Source organism: Salvia splendens, chromosome 14, assembly GCF_004379255.2.
Source record: "Salvia splendens isolate huo1 chromosome 14, SspV2, whole genome shotgun sequence".
NCBI lineage: Eukaryota > Viridiplantae > Streptophyta > Magnoliopsida > Lamiales > Lamiaceae > Salvia > Salvia splendens.
This window is the reverse complement of record NC_056045.1, coordinates 20,810,232-20,832,102: the sequence shown is the minus strand read 5'-3', so window position 1 is coordinate 20,832,102 and position 21,871 is coordinate 20,810,232. Positions and strand designations below refer to the sequence as shown.

Sequence of the window (21,871 nt, the reverse complement as noted above, 5' to 3'; positions counted from 1 at the left end):
TTTTATTTATTGTACTTTATTCCATATGATTTCTCTGTTTTCTTACTTCAGTCTCATTCTTTTTAATATAAAACCTTATTCAACAAATAAACGTATTTAATTCTTTATAATACGACATTGTTTAACTGTGTACAATATGATTTCATTTTAGTTGGCGTCCGATAGTACAACATAAGTAAGTTCGAAAGATATGTGAGCGTCAAAAACTTGATTGTTTGCAAAATCAGGACAAATCAATAATTTAATTGTAAAATCGGAACAAATCATAGTTCCATAACTTTGGTGGGACAGCTTTTTTAGGTTGATTTTTTGCTTGTTTTGGATCCATTTTCTGAGAGGTAGGGTGTTTCATTTTTTGTTGGTAGCTTCGCCTTTTGGCTTGCCTTTTTGTAGCTCGTTGTTTTGTGGCTTGAGCATTTGCTTTTCATAAAAAAAATTAGATCGATGATTCACATACTACATCCCGTCCTCTAAAAATAGAAACTATTTTCATTTTGGTTCGTCAGCTTTATATTTTAGGGAACTTTTTTTATATCTATAATGGGGTGGGATTCGATCATCATTTCACTAACAATACTTCAATCAGTTTTTCTTTTCATCTCTCTTATTTTATCAATTGTGCAAAACATGTATCATTTTAAAAAATTTATTTTTAAAAAATGGAGGTAGTATAAGATTATAAAATTAGTTGACGGAGGTAGTATAAGATTTTAAAATTAGTTTGCGAAACTAAAATATGATGGAAAATTTAGGAATTTGGAGTCAAATTACCTAAACAAACCTTCAGAAAATGCATACTATTATTCATTTAATTTTTAATTAAAAAAATAATGTAAAATGAATTCTTTGTTGTGCATTAGTCATTTAATGTGAACAAATACACAGACCACAGTGCACGTAACACCACGAACAATTTATATTCTGTGTCTATATTATAGTTTTCAATCACGTGTGTATTTAACCGATAGCTGGGTCGCATATTAAAAGTCAAAACTAGTTTTATTTTAGAAACTTGGTTATTTGTCAAGAGAATAGAACTACATATATGTATATATCTGTGTACCAACTACCAACTGTGTTTAATTATGAAATTAATTGGCCTATTTAAAACTAAAATCATATTTATGTTGGTCAATTTGGGTGGGACAAAACACTTTATGCTCTAGTGCATTATAATTCATCTTATTTTCATTCATTACAACTTGGAGAAAAAATAAATAAAAAGGTATACTTAGTGGGGTGGTTGTGTACATAAGTTACAACGTGTGCACATGCAAATTAAAATGGAATTAGTGTAGATTCAATTGTTTATTAGTATTTGATTAGATTTGAGATGCAACTAACAAATTTGAACGCATTTCTTTATCATAAACACTGCAACTAATTGATCAATTCTGGATGGCTGCCAAGATGTATAAAGTATGTAGTATATATATATATATATATACAGAGAGTTTTTCTTTAAATTCGTTCAAATATATTTAGCAAATTGATCAAGTCCCTTCAAATTTCTTTAGCAAAGTAACAATAAAGAATTTTTCTCAAAAAGTGATGATAATAATAAAAAAAACAACACGAATGTATAATCGAACTATTTTGACGAAGACATATATTCGACTATTCGAATTAAGAACTATTAACCTCCAAAACATCACATTCTTTGAATTGGCATTGATATGAGCTATGTCATTAGCTAAAGAAATTGTTATTCTTATGTAATTTAATTAAATATGTGAAAATGTATGGTTGAATTTAGAAGAATTGAGAAGATGAGGGAGAGGTGGAAGAGTGATGTTTACCTACCCCCATAGACAAGGAGTCACAATCATATTTTTTTCATTTATTGGGCAATAATATATTACCAGATCTACAAAATAAATGTTGTTGTCACGGAAGATATTCATTTAATTATAAATGAAATTTTAAGGCCCACTTAGAATAAGCCGAAAAGGAAAGCCCAAAAATTGATCCTACATGAAACCGGAAAAGGCTATCTAACCCGACCCGGTTTCTCAAATCTCAAAAAATTAGGTATGGTTTTGTTTGAACTTCGTTTGCCACTGATTCGTCTCTGCAACTGCAATGGATTCCAAGAACAAATGTATAACTAATTTTATTTGATGCGTTCATCTCAATTAACTAAACTTCAAGTGTAATTATTTCTACAATGTGCGGGAATTTTCAATTGCTGAAAAATAGTTGTATTCGATAATTTTGCAGCTAAGAAGCTGAAGGGAAAGAGTGAAGTGAAAAAAGGCGTGAAAATGGAGAAGGAAGAAGCTAAAGAGCATATCGAAACATTAAAAAAATCTTCAAGAGAAGGTCTCTTTCTCCCCATTTTTATTTATTTATAGATTTGCCTCTGCATTGCATGTTTTACTATCTACATTGCGCTTCTGTGCTGCTGATTATAAATTTGCGTAATTTGATGAATATTTTGAAAATCTCTGCAAAATCTACGATGGAAATGATGTGCTAAGGATTTCATCTATATGCAGGATCCTCCTGAATTTTATGAACTCTTGAAAGAATATGAGAAGGAGCTTTTTGATTTCGATGAAGAGGATTTGGGCTTGAGGGCTAAAATTCTGCTCCTTTGTTTGTTGAAACTGGTAATTGGCTTCATGAAGTTTGATTATTTAGGATAATCTTTAAACTGATGCAGATGATGATGATGATGATGATGATGATGATGAAGATGATGATGATGATGAAGTTGATGATGATAGTGCTGTGCATAGTTGGTTGATTCTTGGACTGAATCAATCCGTTCCGAGTCCAAATTAGCAGCTGTGGCCTCCTTCTGAAGGCTTTTCGGAGTGCTTGTTGTTATGGTGATGATGGTGGAGACGATCCTGCAGCAAAGTTTAGCACCTTGTCTAGCAGTGTTTTCAATAAGATAATGTTGTTTGTCTTGAATGAAATGGATGGGATTATTCGAGGAATCTTAAAATTCCCATCCTCGGGGGAAAAGAAAGAGATGCTTATGGAACTTATGGCTACAAAGCAAGGGAAAAAATACAATCTTTTGGTAAAGTCTTATCTTGGAAATGCTCTGCACACATTGAACCAAATGAGTGATAATGAAATGATAGAATTCATGTTAAGTAAATGATAGAATTCATGTTAAGTCGTCTAAAATACTCATCCGTGTTTCTGGCTGCTTTTCCCGCTCTTTTGAGGAAGTACACTAAGGTATGCCTAGTTTAAGCTCGTAGCTTCTTTATATGGTAGAGCATCTAACTTTTTTTCGACAAATTATTCCAGGCTGCTCTTCATTTCTGGGGTACTGGAAGTGGTGCACTGCCAGTTGTCTCCTTTTTGTTCTTGAGAGACTGTTGCATATCGCTTAGCCCTGACTGTCTGGAAGATTGCATCAAATTGCAGCATATCCAATTTCTTGGTAATTGCTTCACTGAACTTCTTCGGGTGGACATTCCAGCTGCGTATCCGCATGCTTTTGTTTACATTCGGTAGTTAGTTACTTAGTTATGATATTGAAGGAAGCACTCCTTTCTCCATCGAAAAAGAAGAAAAATAATAGCGAAGGGAAGGATGAGCCTTCTAAGAAAGAGAAGGGGAAAGAAACACCTTCTGGTTCTTCAAAAATGAATTATGATTTTTGTTTTGGCTTTTTCATTCGTTTCTTGGATCACAATTCACAAAAACCATCCTTCTTTCTTGCCGGACATATTTGGAAAGGTTTATCAGTGGAAGTTTATAAATTGCCTGGAGCTCTGGACTGGAGTTGATCGTTACTGGGGTAGCTCGTTTAGTCCCCTCCGCTTGTTATTTCCCGCTCAGATTGTGTTGTGTAAGAACTCTCAACCGGATCAGTGCATCAACGGCTTCATTTATTCCTGTATATCTATTCCGACTCGCTAGAGTTTAAAGAATTGCATAAACCTCCAAGTGGGGGGTAGGCAAAGCTGTTGATTTTTTCTCTAAAGGTACTCAGAAAATGGTTCTAAATTTTAATCCATATTGCAAGCTTGATACAGCTTTTGATGAAAAATCTGGAATTGACTGCAACAGATTAGCAAATCTACCTTGAAAACCCAAGCATTTCAGGAGGCTTGTGTTTTCTCCATAGTTGAGGAACTCACTGAGCATCTTACTCAATGGAATTACTCAATTGCTTTCCTGGAGTTGTCTTTTATTCCCAGCGTCCGGTTGAGTAACTTCTCTAAATCCACGAAGGTCGATAGGTTTCGTAAAGAAATCAGGCGTCTACACGTCAGGTTTGTCACATGTCCCTTCTTCCTCGTTGCATCATCACTGTTAAATTAATGGCAATCTATATGATATCTGCTGTAAAACATAATTAGTCGGACACCAATTGACCTTAACCCGATCTTCAGAGTTCCTGTATAAGGAAAAAATATTTCTTTGGCACGCGAGTAGTTAGAAATTACACAATATCCAATTTATTCATTCTCTAAAAACTAGTACTAATCTCTTTGCAGCCTTCTGCCACAGATTGATCCGAATTCCGATTTTGTACGTTGTCACACTATGCCAGAGAGCCAAGGAAAGGAGCGTTATCCAGGTTAATCACATATACCTTTTTCCATAATATTCTATGGAATCTTGAGATTTTTATTTATGCTGAGATATGCATTTTTTTTGGCCAGTGTGCTCATTGGAGATCGATCATCCAAATTTGGGAGCAAGATATTAAGTGACGATGATGAGTATGGCGGTTCTGAAATGGAAGACAATGCCTGTGCATTGCTCTCTGATCACTATTCCAAGTACATTTCTCTCTCTCTGAAAAAAGAAGGGAAAAAGGGTGTTTATATCTAATATCTTTGCATGTGTTACTAGGCAGCAGAAAAAGGTGAGCAAGAAGAGTACTACTAAACACACAGAAGAGATGGCTTTGACTGAAGATATCGTTGATGATTTGGTCCTCAGCTCTGATGAAGATGTTCCATTAAATGACAGTCTTGAGGGAGACGACGGTGAGCCTGAAGAAGACTAGCAAGAAACGGAAACATTGCACAAAGGAAAGAAGAAGAGGACGCACGGTAGGTAACACGTAGTTTAGTGTACACCTTGATAGAGTTTGAATGATTTGGGAGATGATTAGATTAAATCTGAATTAGTGAATATGGAAAAACATTCGAATCAGAAAATGTGCTGTGTTTATGAGAAAGTTGGTTAGCAAATGTAATGTATCCTCAGAATGTGATCAAACAGAGTTAGTTGTGTAGAACCAATTTTGACAACGGAATTTTTAGATTTTAGGAGATCTGTTTATATAGAATTGGATGAATAGAGAGAGCTATGCTATGCCCAATTGTATCAAAGAATTAATATTAGTTTGTAGAAAATATACATTTTGAGTTTTTGTTATAGAAAAACTCAATAGCATTGCAAACAACTTTTAAACATCATAGCAAGAAACCACGACTCATATTCCCACCCAAATCTACAGATTTAACTACATGTCGACGAAGGTGCAAAACGACGTCACATCAACGCCCTCATCTCGCCTTCACCGCCGGCTGCTGCTGCCCAAAGACTGCCTGTTGAAGCTGGTGATATCCGCTGCGATAGTGCTCGATCGAGAAGCAGAGTTGCCTTATCGCCTCCCGTTTCTCCTCCGCTCCTTCAATAATCGACTCTTGCTTCCTTTTCACGTCGATCTCGAGCTCCACGACTCTCAAGCGCAGCTCCTCCGCAGATTTACGGGCTTCCTCCGCGCTAACAATCAGTTGAACATGCTGCTGATGCAGCTGGTGCGGATGGTCGTCTCTCGAGCTGATCTCAGCACCAAGTGCAGCGATCTTGGCGTTAAGTTCGTCTCTGGCAGCCGCCAACACCTCGTGTTTCACCTTCCACTTCTCTAGATTTCTATCGAGCTCTTCAATGCAGTCGTCTCTCTCGGTAATTTCAGCCTTCAGCTGCTCGATCTGAGCTCCAAACACGGCCTCCGACTCGTCTTTGGCCAACTTCACTCGCCTCACGTCCTCTTCCAACAACTGGCATCGAAGATCGATCTCCTTGAGGCTATCCTCCAAATACGCGCGCTCTTTCGCTATCCTCGCCATCTCTGCTTGAAGGTGCTCGTTTTCTTCGGCTAAGGCCTTGTTCGCGTTGCCTATCGTCTCCCTCAAACCCCGGATTTCTCGATCACGCTCCGAGAGATTCGTCTTGTACCTCATCACGCGGTCCTGCAGCCTTGCAGCATCACGTTTCTCTCTCTCGACTTTGTTTTTCCACACAGCGACATCCTTCTGCGCCGATTTCAGCTGATCACACAGATTCTGCGTGAACGAGTTCTTGCTCGTGAGCCTCTGAGTCTTATGCTCCAATCCCATTTCGCCATCCGAGCTACCGATGTTTTCTTGCAGCTTTGTTGCCTGATCTTGCTCCAGCACCATGCTCGATTCGTACTTCTGAAGCTCGGCCTTCAGACGCGTTATCTCTTCCTTCGAGGCTTCCATATTCTCTTTCGCAACTCTCAACTCGTCTTCGTATGCTGCTAATTTCGCTAGGTTGAATCCGGAGCACTCGTGGCTACATTGCTTCGAACCAACGGGGATCTCTTCTGTCTGCAAGCCGAGTAGTTTCTCCTTCACCTCAGCTTCAAGCTCGACGACCCTCCTATGCGACCCTGCCTCCTCACCGTTGCTCGTGCCATAGTTATTAACCGAGGAGTCATCCGACTCAGAATCCAGCGTTGAGGATTCATCTCCTTCCTTGCTATTCAGGTCTGAGCCACTCCCGTTGCTCCCGAGAAAGAAGTCGAATCCAGCAGCACGAGGACCGGATTTTGTGCGAGCAGGGGAGGGTCTGGTGGAATGTGGCTCGGAACCGACATCAGAAACCCCGGAGCCCTGAGAGTGGAGATCCGAGGGGACGTTTTTCTTGAGCTCGCCCATGACATGATCGTACTGCTCAGCCAATGCACGATACATCCGATAAAACTCCTCAACGAGGCTCACCAACTCGGGGCGTTTCTTGAAATACAGTTCGGCTTTCTTTGCGAAAGAATCGGCATCCTCTTCTATCAGTTTCAACATCCTCTTCACATTAACATCCATGTCTGAAACCAACAAAATCATTCTATTCAACATTCCATTTGCAACAAACAAGAAACACATATTCCAGAGGAGTGACTTACCTTGGAGATTTTCTTGTAGCCACTTGGAGTTCTTGGTGCTAACATGGCTATCCCACCACCACGAGTGAGACTTCTTCGGCTCGAGCCTCTTCATTTCGCTGAACTTCACCTACAACAAAGCCCAACGGAGATCGCCTTAAGCAAACGCAGAACACCAACGAGATAAAAAAAAAGACCGATAAAAACTTTTCGCAACTTAAATGGTTGAACAAAAGGGCATGGAGAGGGAGTTCTTACGAGCGATGAAGCCATGATCCCAGCTCAATATCGGATCCAAACTCGAACCAAATCAGCTGCAACATAGGCCGATGGATGACAAAATCAGCATGTATTTTCTACGACAAAACATGGGAATCGAAATGATTCATATAAACTGCATTCATCACACAACACCATACAAAACAGCCATTGCACCAAATCTTTAAAGCACGAACACGAACAATGAGTGAGAGAGGTGAGAATGCAACAAGTAATGAGCCTAAAACTCACGCAGAAAAAGAGATGATAACGAAGAGTTAAGCCTAATGAGAGCTTTGAACATAAGCACAACTGTAATCTCACACAAAACAGCTATACATCCACGCGATTTTCATATCATAGCCTTGACTAACTCCTTTATCAAAACATGATTACCCCTTTTGATTATTTCATCAATTGAATATTACGCACAGCATGGAAAAAACCACGATCTTTCATAATAATTATAAGGGAGGGCCTTTTTCCCCTTGTGATATTATTCAATATTGAATAAAAATATAATCTTTATCCATTTATTTTATATTAGAGGTACCCCAACTAGCGCTGGGGAAAAATACCGAAATACCGAAATACCGGCCTTATCGTACTGAAAAAATATCAAAAATACCGAACTTTTGGTATACCGTGATTTTCGGTACGTTATAATCCTTACCGAAATCTTTCGGCAAGGTAACGGTATGAATTTTCATATACGGCGGTATACCGCTTCATACCGAAGTTCGGTATGTACCGTAAATTAAGGTATATACCGTAAAATATAAATTTAATAGTATAAAATATATTTTATATATTTTTAAAATTATAAAATTTATTGTGAAATATAAATATAATTTTGAATAAAATATATGTAATATATATTTTTTTTAAATAAAATATAAATAATATTCTAAAAACTCAAATTATCTATTTTCATTGATGTTGAAAGTAAGGTATACCGCAAAAGCACAGTATAGCGAACTTTGGTACGGTATACCAAAAATGAGGTACTGCATCGGTATGGAAATTGATCATACCGAAAATAAGGTATACCGAAGTTCGGTATACCGAAAATTTTGGTAATGTAAAGGTATGATTTGTTCACATATCGAATTTACAGTAAGGTATACGGTATGGTGGTTTCGGTAAGGTATACCGTACCTACTCACCCCTAACCCCAACAACCGAGAAATCAGTAGACAATGCCACAGTTTACATGTGGGGGAAATTTAAGGGAGATTAAGTGTGGAAGAAGATTCAGCCCCCAAATGTAGAATCACATAAACCCATCACGTCAAAAAATACAAAATTAAATCAAGAAAATGTTCACACCGACCAAGAAATAGAATTTCAAGAAGTTTCCTCCAAGATTCAATTTCAACATTTTCACACACACACAGAGTTGTCCATATGGATAACCAAAATAAGATTATATTAGTAATTGTGATGTATCAATTATATATGAAAATAATAAATGTAGTTAGTGGACAAGTTAAAAAGATTTTATTAGTCTTCGGCCTCATTTTTAATTTTTTTTTATATTTGAATTATCTCTCTTTTGTTTTTCAAATTTGAATTAAAGTATACATTAATTACATTTTATGTTCCAAAAAAGTAAAAAAATATACACAAATCATTAATATATGACAATAATATTATATACGTTCCATGTACTATATACGTGTCTATATGTTTTAATTAAATGCATAAATACACTAGTTTTTTTCTCAAATGAATTAGTTTTTGGTTGTACAAAATTTGGTCACATAGATTTATTGATTATATATACCTGAGATCAAGAGAACATTGAGAAGAAAAAGAGAAGCATGAAGCAGAACTAGAATTTTTTTATGGGTATTGAAAATCAAAGATAGGATTTTTATGAAAAAGGCGGCATCTTTAATTCAAACAACAAATGCCCAAAAACGTGATGGGAAATGAAGTCAAGATTTGAAATTGTGGCTAAAAAGGATCACAAAATGTCTCACCTTTTGACTGTTTGTTGAAAATCAAGAAATATATGAAAATGAATAAAATTGTGAAGCTCCGGCAAGAGAGGCAGAAGTTGAGTTTGAAAATGTGGAGATTCCTTTGTTTTTTGGTTTTTGGTTTATGAAGTTTTCTTCACATGCATACACATCTAAGTCAAAGATTTTTGTCATCTAATTTATGCAGTTCATTTTAAATTGTAGTATATATTACTACTATAAAAATTGATCTAGCAATATTTATCGATTTAGAGGAAAAATCAATTCGGAAATACACAAAAATTTTAATTATAGAGATGAAAGTGGACAAATTGGCATTATTTAAGGAGCGTTTAAACACTTTCCAATATTTTTATTTGGCTTTAGCCTTATAATTTGGATTATCTATAGACTATGAATTTATTTTGACTCTGTGTTACAGTATTATAGTATATTATTATTATTATTGTTAGGCATAGCTAGTTCTAGATAAAGTCGATAATTTGGAATAAAATGATAATTGCATGTTTCACTTCTTCCAGAAGGTATTTTACGTGATAATTAGAGGATTATGTTCTCAATAAATGTAGTTGAAATTAGTATTAAAATACATTTTACCTTGAATGCATATTATAATTCGAGGGGAAACTTGAATAGTTAATTCGTTAACCAAAATAAAATAAGAAGATAGAAGAAATTATGAGACATTGTTTTAGTTTACCATATATAACTCGTATGACAATCATAGTAATAGTGACTAATATACATTTATTCGTTATCCAAAATAAAATAAAAAGATAGAAGAAATTATGAGACATTGTTTTAGTTTACCGTATATAACTCGTATGACAATCATAGTAATAGTGACTAATATACATTTATTATAGGGTAGTTGGTTGGAAAATTCATAAATATTGTCAAAATTTGGTGTTTACTACAACCTTTACCGTTGATTGGATAAATCATGTAAATTTACTTTAATAATTGTCCGATTTAGATTATTACTTAGAAATTAGAGGCTAAATAATAATATGAATTGTTACTTGGAAATTAATAGGTCCACATGTGATTTATTAATTCACGTCCATTTAGAGATGACACATATGTTGCCACATTAGATTAAGTAATGTTGGAATAATTGAATGAATATTATATAAAGCTCACTATAATGATCAATCAAGAATAACAAAGAAGGTGCATGAACGGTAGAAATCAATATTGAATTTAATAGCAGAATTGCTTTACAACGGTTATGGATCTTCCAGACGATCAGAGACATTCTGCATAATAGTTTATAGAGAGAATACAATTATATCAAATCGTTCTTCTAACATCTGGCGACCATAACCTAGCTTATATGTGTATAAAATATAAGACTTTTTATTTTCTGTCCCTCGACAAATATTTCAGTATACCGAAATAGGGTATGAATACTGTTATACATGTGTTATACTGAAAAAAAACTACTCCATCCGTCCGCGAATAGAAGTCTCATTCCTATCCGGCATGGGTTTTAATAAATATTAAGACAAGTGAATGGAAGAAAGTTAGTGGAATATGGGTCACACGTGTATATACTAGTTTTAAATGATATGTGAGTGGAATGAGTTGGTGGAATGTGGGCCTCTTTACCATTTATGGTAATTATGAACCAGGACTCCTATTCGCGGACGGACCAAAATGGAAAAACGGGACTCCTATTAGTAGACGGAGGGAGTATTTCATAACCAAAATATTTTAAGTTATGAATGTCTTTCAAGATATTCCAACACTAAGATCATACGTGCCAATGACGAGGTAATTTAATCTATACCATTTATCGTTAATCATACTAAAAAAATACATATAAAAATCAAACTATAATCTGCAAAATTTACTATAAGTACCATATACTCTCTATGTTAATACTGGGGCCAAATTAATGTTAACAATAATGAGATATTTTTAATGTTTTTTGTCGCCAAAAGCAGTTGTAACCTTCACATAGTGGTTTCAGGGATTGATAATGAGAGAAAAATAATTAGAAGATGATCAATAGGAACTAAAGATACATATGGTGGCTATTCGTCAAAGAAACATCGACATTGAAAGAACTAGTAATGTGTAACTGATAATGATATCTATCTACACATATATAAAGGGGAGGGGGTTTGTAAGAAATAACGTGAATGCCATTATAACTTATTTATAATATTATTGAATAATTATAATAATAATACTTGAATTCTCATATTTATTACTACTATAAATTAATAATTATTAAAAACTCCTTTTATCATATATATTAGTATATCAACGGGTTATAAAATGGAGTATAAATTGTGCGTTTCTAATTGTAAAATTAAAGAAATTATATGTAAAAGTCAAGGTGTACACATTCTCATAAAATCAAGGAATCATATTCCCACCTTATTGGTCTGAAGTGGTAGCATACATAGAAAACCCATCTTAATTTTTTATGCTTTTGGAAACTTACTTAATTTACAATTGCTATTTTTTCAAAAAAATAATTAATAATGATTTCCTATTTATTCTCATGATAACCTGAAATCCTAATCTATTGGACTGAGAAAAAACGTTTTATCAACTGAGTAATACTTCATCGCCTTCTTATTTTAGTATTGTGACGCCCCAGAATTTCGTTCCTTTCTTTCGAGATAAATCGGATTTATTAGCTTAATTAATTTTCGTTTAGAAGGCGTGTAGACGTAGAATTTCCGACTTTGGAATAAATTAAGTATTGTTGTTGGGAGAAACAAAATGCAAAGAAATTATTTCAAGGATAAAAGTAAATAAGATACTTTTATTAGAGAAATGTGGTTACACCTTGAGGAAATAGAAATTCAAGATATGGAGATACAAATAGTACATGCTTACATGTGTGAAAGGGACAACACACACACCTATACTACACCTTCCATCCTACCAACACTAGTAAACAAGTTTTGGAAGTTAGCTATTTTAGTGATGAAGGCAAAGAGTTTCAAGAGGAGAATCTCTTTCCCTTTCCCTACACTCTCTCTCTTTGGAAAAATGCACCCACAAGGCTCCAAGTTGGCAGCCACATCACACCAAAGGAATCCTGCAAGGTTTACACAAATTGGGATCAAAAGTTGTTAATAAAAAGGGCTATGACCCTAAGCTTTCACCAAAGTAGTAGAGTAAATGGTACAACATAGCATCTTCTTTGCCAAAGACCAAGAAAGGACAAGGAGCTTGATCTCCCAAATCTTTCCAGAAAATGGATGAAGATAAAGAGCCAAAAGAAAGTGCGCTTAGTCATAAACCATTAGAGGAGAACTAATGCAAGTGGCACTTACATCCACAAATGGCCATGAGATCAGTCAATCTAAGATACCAAAATATACATCAAATGGACAAGGGAAGCCTACTTACAAACTGGAAAAGGGGCCAACCTTACAGCCCCAAAATAGGAGATTTCCTCCCTAAAATTTCAGGCACAAAATACCAAATAGTTGAGCTATATAAGAGACCACAGCCTTCGTTCCCTCCCCACCTTTCGGACACCCAAGTTTCACATTATATCATAGGAAGAGAGCAGCAAGGGGAAGAGAGAGGAAGTGAAAAAATAGTAAAATTAGTATTAGTGGACTGTGGGGTTTATTTCCTAAAATAAAGTTTCAATTTTTAGGCAACGAACCACCAAAAAGAAAAGAATTTCTATTTTTAGGAAACGAAGCATTTTTGTGAATACGTCATGCATGATGCATCATATTAACTTGTTTTAATCATATTTCATTATAAAATTATTATACAAAATAGGACTCTCATTCCAATTTTTTAAACTAACTTTTCTTTAATTTTTTTAAAACACACACAAATCGACAGATGTAATTGATAGCATATTAAATATCACAATCACATAAACTATAAAAATGCATAAATAACTTTTTTTAAAAAAAAATTACTAATCAGCAAATATCTAATCGAAATAATGAAACAATTCATACATACTCATTCATTTTCTTATTCTCAAATTTTCATAAAGAATGATAAAATTAATATTTTTTTTTGCATAATTCAGTTAAAATGGAAATATAATCTTAAGTAAAAATTTTACTACACACTAGGGGCTCATTTGATAGCATGGAAAGGAGTTTTATTCAGGTCTTTTCTTAAGTTTGATACCATTTTTCCCAAGGCTCGCGTATCTATCACCCCTTTCACTAGTTTAACTTTTTCCGTGAAAATTCCCATATTCTTACAGAAGCAAAGTCTCTTTGTCCGATTTCTTGACGCAGTGAGCAATTCAGGCTCGATTTCGTGTGTGCTGATGTGTTCTGATATATTCTTGCTCGATTTAGATTATCTCGAAGCAATGATGAAATGTACTCATCCATATGGAGCCTCTAGTTTTCCAAAAAGTTGTTATGAGCTGCCTTCTATCAATTTTTGTTCACATCTGTGTTTTTCTCCTCATTCTTGTTCATTTTTGTTTCATCCCTGTGAGAGTTCTTTCCCAGAATGTTGTATTTCCTCCATCCCTTAAATTTTGTCACATTTCACTTTTTACCAATTTTGGTAATTGACCACGCATTCCAATAATTTATTCATACTCACATTTTATTATAAAACTAATACGTTAAAAGTAGGACTCACATTCTACTAACTTTTTCAATTCACTTTTCACTGCATTTCTTAAAACTCGTGTCCGGTCAAACTGTGACAAAATTTGGAGATGGAGGGAGTATGAATTAGCAAAATTAGTTAATACTCCTCTAATAGTATCATTAATTAATAAATAATTAATTATTCATTTTGTTAATTCAATCAACAATTTATAGTACATCCATATTGCAGAGGATTAAGTAACTATATTAACAAAAGCTAAACCAGAAAATATTAATTAAATCCATATTTCATATGATTACAAGAGAAATATTAAATAAATCTTGGGGGTGAGATGGTCTTTAATTCTTTTTGGTGGGATATATTGTTACTCATCAAACACAGGATTCATAAACATGATATTTTTCATATGATATCAAATGCTATTATAGCATTCTGAATATTATCTGAATTATTTTCTCAACCTATAGTTTCCGGAGATGGGTATCAAACGAACCTAGAGATATTATTTATACACGCATCTAGAAACGTTGGTGAAGTGAAAATAGAGATATGATCAATCCAAAATTGAGACTAATTTTTAACTATTAGACTAGAAGATCTAGTGGTTAAAATAGTGTAGGTGTATTACATTTTAAATTTAAATAATTATTAATTAAATTTAAAGGTATTAATGTCAATTCTTATATATAGTAATTATAACTAACTTTTTTCTCTCTCCTCAAAACTTTAAATTTATGTAACTTTCTCAATTTAAATTATTTTTCACAAAAAGTATATCAAATTAAAGATAATTTTATTAGGATTCTAACGAGATTTCAATTGCATATTTTCCGACGACGTTCGAATGATGAAATTTGATAAAAAAAATTCAGTTTTTGTATATGTTAATAAACAGATTTTATAATAAATGCATCAAACAATCTCAATATAAAGCATGTACAATCTCAATATAATGCATGTACAATCTCAATAAAAATGTGTTGATATTTTATGGTACTTGTGTTCAGATTCTCATGTCACTGTGTTGATATTTGTAATACATTATGTTGATATAAAAAAATCACAAAAATTATAATATGTTAACTAAATGACGATCTTACCGCTTTGTTGATATTTTGTCAACTATTTATTGAAATTCGTGAGATTTAATTTCATCCATTCAGTTTCTGCTCCACATTCACGAAGAAGTGCACGGATTCCCCGGGATGCTTGGCAGCATCGATTGCATGCATTGACAATGGAAGAATTGCCATGTGTCGTGGAGGGGGTCATACACGAGCGGCCATAAAGGCACCCACCCCACCGTTATACTCGAGGTCGTTGCTGACTACAGGGGCGAACGCAGAAATAAATACCACTAGGGGCTGAAACTTCTAAATTTTATTTCAAAGTATATTTTAGGACGTTTTAGATTATTATCCGGGCTTTTACTCAATAATTTACATTAGACTTGGATAAATTTTAAAATTTTATATAAGAAAAAAACTTAAAAACCAATTTTATTGATGGCTTTAGCCCCTCCCTTAATATACATAGGTCCGCCCATGGCTGACTACCGGCTATGATTTGGCATGCGTACTTCGGGGTCCCCAGATCGAACAACGACGTCAACGTGCTCAACCAATCCGACCTCTTCGCCGAAGTTTTGGATGGTAAAGCGTCGGCCATCAACTTCATCGCTAACAACCGGCGGTATAAAATCGGGTACTATCTTGCCGACGGCATCTACCCGAAGTGGCCAACCTTCATGAAGACGTTCAACAGGCCGGTAAACGAAAAACAGGCTCTTTTTGGGCAAAAGCAGGAGGCTGCTCGCAAGGATGTGGAGAGGGAGTTCGGGGTTCTCCAAGCGCGCTTCAACATTATCAAAGCCTCGGCTCGTACGTGGTTCATGGAGAGTATGGTCGACATCATTTATACGTGCATAATCTTGCACAACATCATTGCCGCCGACGAAGAACCTGAGGCGGGAAATTGGTTCGACCCTGAAACCCCCGGAAGCTCTACTGCAAGTAGTCCGCCTCGCAGTGGAGTGCATCCGTCTTTGCAAGATCGGTTGTCTATTCGGGCAAGGACACGTGATTCTACCACCCATGCCCAACTCCAAGATGATCTAATGGAGCACATTTGGGCAAAATTTGGCGGAAGAAATTAAATTATGTATTTTTCATTTTTTTAAGATTTATAATTATATTTTTTTTATTTTTAAGAATTTTAAGTTGTAATTTTATTTTATTTAATGAAATGTGTTTTTATTAATTGAATTTGTTGGAAATAAAAATAAAAAATGAAATTGAATGAATAGTAAGTTAAGAGATTGTTAAGAGACAGATAAGAGATGAAGGGTTAAGAGACGGATAAGAAATGGAGGGTTGCAGGTTTTGTCTCTTAGTAAAGATATGGAGTGAAAAGTACAGTGGGGCCCATGAATAGTTAAGGGATGAGACGGTTAAGAGACGGCTAAGAAACAGCGTTACGGATGGCTAAGGCAAGTTAATGTATTCCATCTAAAACCAAAAATTAAAATATAGAAAGAATTGTGTAAATAATTTATTAATTTAACTTAGCATTTTAACTGTTATGAAGAATAAAATAATTACATACACAGAATAAACTATAAATAAATATAAAAATGAGTACTTATTTAAAATAAATTAAATTTTAATAACTACAAATACGAGTAGTATTAGAGTTTGGTAACTATATATAAAATTAACCAAATTATTAATATTGTCTCAACTAAGATATGTCATCTTAAATAAAGCGAACATATCAAATCCTAGATTATCGATGAATGTATCGCAATTGTAGCATAGCGTGCTGCAAAATTGAGCTATTATGTTATGAAACAAAAGAACACATGAATGTGTTCATGCATTAAGATTCCGAACAAATTAATGTGTTCATGTATTCGAAATATGAATACGAAATCACAAAATAGATAGAGCTATTTCTTGCTATTTGATTTGAGACCATAAATGCATTTTGATCAGACGTCCAATATTTGTATTCACAAATTCGGAAATCAGAGTATTGCATAAACAACCATCAAGAGTTAACCACTACGGAAAATAACACACCAAACACTGCTTTATTTTCTGGATAAACCATAGACGAAGAGGCCTACACCGGTTGATTGTTCAGCAGTTACCCCATGGCATACTTCTGTGTCCAGCTGCGAGCAGTAGTCTCATATTTGTTCCGGTCTGTCTTGTACATATGAGCAATTTCAGGCACAAGGGGGTCATCAGGGTTTGGGTCCGTCAACAGAGAGCAGATAGACAACAGGACCTAACAATAAACGCAGATGGACATAAGTAAGGTTGTCGATAAGGAGGTGATAGCTCAAGTGATGAAACATAAACACACAACAGAACATCATAAAAAAACTAATATCCTATATCTTATGCATCGAATGCACCAATTAACAGAGAACTTCTCCTTTCCAGTTTTCAGAAAGTAAGGCCACCATGACAAAGCTAGAGAGGCTGAGCAATGTTCCAGCATTTAAGAATTCCAATTGGAAGTAGAAAGCCACAGATAGCTCGTTTTTGTCAATAAATAACAATTTTCAATTTCATTAAAGCCTTCCAAAAATCCAGCGAGACAGACATACAAGAAGTGCTTAATACCTTAGAAACAGTCAAGGCAGGACTCCACTGTTCTTTCAGAATATCAAGGCAAATGCTTCCATTGCTGTTAATATTAGGGTGGAACACCTTCGTCCGAAAAGCAACCTGTATTCAAGAGAGAAGAAAGCTTTCAGTGATCAGTTGAGATGAACAGAAAAGCAGTACAACTAAAACCATTTCGATTCTGAGATTAAGATGAACTTAGATGCTTTTAAACTTATCAATACATACCGGGCAAATCCATTTTACAGCAAACAAGGAATCAGTAACTAACTACACCACATCAGATCTTAAGTGTATAATACGTCGATGAATGCACTACTCCCAAGGCTAAGATTTCATTTACAATACATAAAACTAACACTAAAAGCAATCACTGCAACAACTATTGATGCATGTACAATCACCTCTATAGGGCACAACGTACCTTTGGTGGCTTAAAAGGATAATCCGGAGGGAAATGAATCGAGACCAAAAATACACCTCCGGCATAAGGGCTATCAGTAGGCCCCATTATCGTTGCTTGCCAATGGAACATATCTTCTGCCACAGGACCTACATTAGTTGAAAGGGGATCAGATATAGCTCCGATGAGAAAAGCAAGCTCCCAAGGGGGAACATAGAGTAATGAACAACAGCTTCATTAGCTAACACAATATCGAAGAAACATTCATATCAATCAAATCTTTCAACATCCAACAACAAATACATCCAGAACCTACAAGCACCCTAGCAACCAATTCTATAAAATCAGAACCAACAAACTTCTACCAACTCATTTTAAAGCAACCTTCCCATAATTCAATAAGATCCCAACCAATTAATTGCTGACGACTAATTAAATTATACATACAGACGGAACTCAATTCATCAAGCCCCGATCATCATTTGGTAACCTAATTTTTACCATATAACACCAGAAATCACTACCGTCAACACCCAATTTCAGAATTAAAACACAACACCATCAACAATCGCTAAACGAACAAATCAATTCCAAAACAAAAACCAACTAACTGGTTGTTAAAAAAATTGAGAAGAAGGGTGATGATACCGGCGCTGCATGATGTCGGAGGATCCTTCTGCAAATCCTTGAGCTCCTTCAATATCCTCTTCGACGCCATCAGAAACCCCCTCAAAGCCCTAAACCTTCACAAATCAAAAAACGAGAACAAAATCAGAAAAAGGGGAAAAACCAAACCCTAACCCTAATTCTAAATCTAAATCGAAAAGATCAGAACCCACGACTACAGTCCGATAAATTAAAACAAAAAACACCAAAATCAGAAAACGCGGACAAATTCGACTCAAGAAGAGGAGTGAAAAGCACCTGATCGAGAAAAATATGAGATTAAGCAGCAGAAAAGAGGATTAGGGGGTCGAATGAAGAAGGGGAGAAGGGGTTGCGGAGAAAGAGTGGGTATTTATAGTGGAAGAGATTGTAGAGAGATTGATTAGTTGAGGGGGTAGGGTTGTAGAAAATTTGGATTGAGTCAAATAATGGAAATTGGATTGTTGGCGTGCAATCAACGCCATTTCTACTGCTTTATACGTTGCCCTGTTGAAGGGGCTCTTTACACTTTTACTATTTTTTTTATTAATATTCATTCATATTCTTTGGCAATTGTATTGTTTTATTTAAAGAAACAAAATATTTCATCGAAAATAGAATCATTTATTATTAGATCAACATTGTTCAGAACATAATTCATCTTAATGGTTCGATTTTGTTTAGTAGAATGAAAATGTTTGGGCTGGATTTTTAAATTATTTCGTTTCGATGTTTGAGTCCGATAATACTACTATTATAGTTTCAATTCAAATTTATTCGATTCCTTTAATAAGTTGGATGTTCTAACCTTTTCGATTGATAAAGGATAAAAGGATCCAATTTGGACTAGGTCAGATAAATTTGGGTAGTTATCGTGTCAATTTAATATTCCTTCCGTTTTATTTAAGATGTTCACATTCTTGAGTAACACGAGATTTTAGGAGTAGTTGTTAAGTAGACTAAATAGAGAGAAAAAAAGGTAGTTGAATATTTTTAATGAGGAGAAAGAAAAGAGATTTACAAAGATAGAAAGTGGACATCTTTAGTGAGATAAACTAAAATGGAAAGGTGAACATCTTGAGTGGGACGGAAGGAGTAATCATCTATAAAGGTCTAATCATAGCACGACCTATTAAGGAACTGTAAGCCCGAACACAAACTTGACTTGCTACATTTAAACTCTAACAGAATCCGCATACGACACGAATTTATTAGCAGCACAATCTGATTCGTATTGATACGACGCGATAACAACATAAACATCAATATAACACGATAATAGCACGAACCCGACATGATAACCTAAGGCGACATATGAAAAGTGAGAAAGTATTAAGCAAATTTTAGCTCTAATAAAGTATTGTAATAATACACCATGAACAAGACATTTTTCTTTTGGGTATTAAATTTAAGAAAATGATGTTTAGAGAATTAAGTGGATAGAAAATAAAGAATAACGGTGAAGAGATAATATAGTAGAAGACACTAAAGTAAAAAAGAGCAATTATGTTATATTTTTCCAAAAAAATGACTCAATATAGGTGGGATGTCAAAAAAATGAATACGAGTCGCTTATGGTGGGACGGAGGCAGTATTAATTATTAACGAGTTATTTGAACCTAACCCGAAATTATGATGTCCTTATCAGATCGGCCAAATTAGGACACAAATATAATAAGGCTTGACACTATAATTCCTTCTCTCTACTCTCTCTAGGAGATTACGTTGTTCTTCTTCGATCGTCGTTCCCAACAGATTATTCTCTTCTTTAGTGAGATCTAATCGGTAGTACTCTCTAGCAGAGGTAACCACTTCGATTTCCTTGCGAAGTCCGGCACTAGATCTGACTTTTGGTTGGATCTGCTAAGCCGGAGGAGATACGGCGGTATTCGGAGTGTTTCTAAGAGATTTTGCGCTCTGGGTGTGAGATCTGTGAGTTTGGTGTGCGTGGAGTTTGGCTGGTGCTGGTGGTAGTTGGTGAGACCTAGGATTTCTGGCTTCAAGCATTCGACGGCGCTCATCTTGTGACTGTTGGTTGTGTTGGTTGAGTTTGGGGAGCCAGGGAGGTCCTTGGCCCGGTGCAGTCACTGAAGGGGTTGGCAGCGGAAGCGTGCGTTCAAATGGATCACATAATAATTCTGATCTATTTAGGAGATTATTTAGACAAATTATATTCGCGTAATTCCCACATGTATCATACTCATAACTTGAATTTAAACATGCTTTAGGGCAATTAACACCTTAAACATGTTTGCTACGGAGTTAGCCAATTTACCTCGTTGATTCTCCAAAGAATTGAAGATAGCTGGCGCCTTCTCCACGTGAAGATCATGAGTACTAAACCACAGATCTTCTAACTGTTTCCCGGACTGTAATCTGATATCAGTGTGGACCGATCTCACCAGAATACTAGGACTTGAATAAAGAAGACGGAAACTGCTCACGGATGGAGCTGAAAATCGTCCATCAGCTTAAAGGAGAGGGGGACGAAATTTTGATGAAAATAATGTGTGTTTTCTGTCTCCTTTATTCTCCTATTTATATTAAGTCACATATTGGGCTCAGTCAGGGATCTATGGAAGAATTTGGATATGACCTCCCCCAACTAGCTTCTTACTAATTAAATTGAACCCACAATTTAATATAAACTTATATTGGAATATTACGAGCAGCCACTACAGAAGTAATATTGCACTGCACATCCAAATCCGAAATTACAAGTATTCCGGGTTTCCATTTGTTTGTCATCAATTTCTTACGCTTAAGATAGAAACGTCCATTAATTAATCAATGTCTGCTATGGACTTAATTAATTAACATATTATTATCTCCAAGAGTGGACTTAGCAAGAAACACTTATTTATTATTCATAGAGTAATCAAACTTCAACTAGCTAGGTTCCGAATAATAAAACCTTGTTTCGAACTCCTCTTGTGGACGTTATCAAACGAGACTCACCTCACGCACGATTCAATATAATAGCAATCCTAGCACCGCTAGATATTAATCACCACTACCCAATATACCAGGATTCTTGGGTTGCGAAAAACCCGCACCTTTTGGTAAGTCAAAGTAGTGCATAATCAATACCGTATGCTCAATGCTAACATACATTAATTAAGAAATTAATTATCAAGACCTCGTCTTTCAGTAGATAGCATAAAGACTCGTCTTGCTATTAGATCCAATTCAGTGCTATACCACACCAATGTCATCTTATTTCAGTAAGGCTTAGAAATATGCGGACTGACATTGCAACCTT

The 21,871-nt window shown here is 35.2% G+C and overlaps 2 protein-coding genes and 1 pseudogene across 2 annotated transcripts; 1 reads left to right on the top strand and 2 right to left on the bottom strand.

Moving 5' to 3' along the window:
- The first annotated feature begins 2,013 nt into the window (after positions 1–2,013).
- LOC121764807 lies at positions 2,014–5,366 on the top strand (annotated as a pseudogene).
- Positions 5,367–5,464: 98 nt separating this feature from the next.
- Positions 5,465–7,697, bottom strand: LOC121764806 (protein NETWORKED 4A-like). Its single transcript, XM_042160832.1, has 3 exons — positions 7,370–7,697; positions 7,133–7,241; positions 5,465–7,054 (listed from the first exon to the last, which is right to left on the bottom strand). Exons 1-3 carry the CDS (start codon positions 7,382–7,384, stop codon positions 5,490–5,492), a joined length of 1,689 nt encoding a protein of 562 aa, XP_042016766.1. The 5' UTR covers positions 7,385–7,697; the 3' UTR covers positions 5,465–5,489.
- Positions 7,698–16,891: 9,194 nt separating this feature from the next.
- On the bottom strand, positions 16,892–19,050 carry LOC121766168 (ubiquitin-conjugating enzyme E2-17 kDa-like). The gene is made up of 5 exons (XM_042162520.1): positions 18,889–19,050; positions 18,613–18,707; positions 17,986–18,113; positions 17,559–17,663; positions 16,892–17,217 (listed from the first exon to the last, which is right to left on the bottom strand). Exons 2-5 carry the CDS (start codon positions 18,680–18,682, stop codon positions 17,074–17,076), a joined length of 447 nt encoding a protein of 148 aa, XP_042018454.1. The 5' UTR covers positions 18,683–18,707; positions 18,889–19,050; the 3' UTR covers positions 16,892–17,073.
- Positions 19,051–21,871: the final 2,821 nt, after the last annotated feature.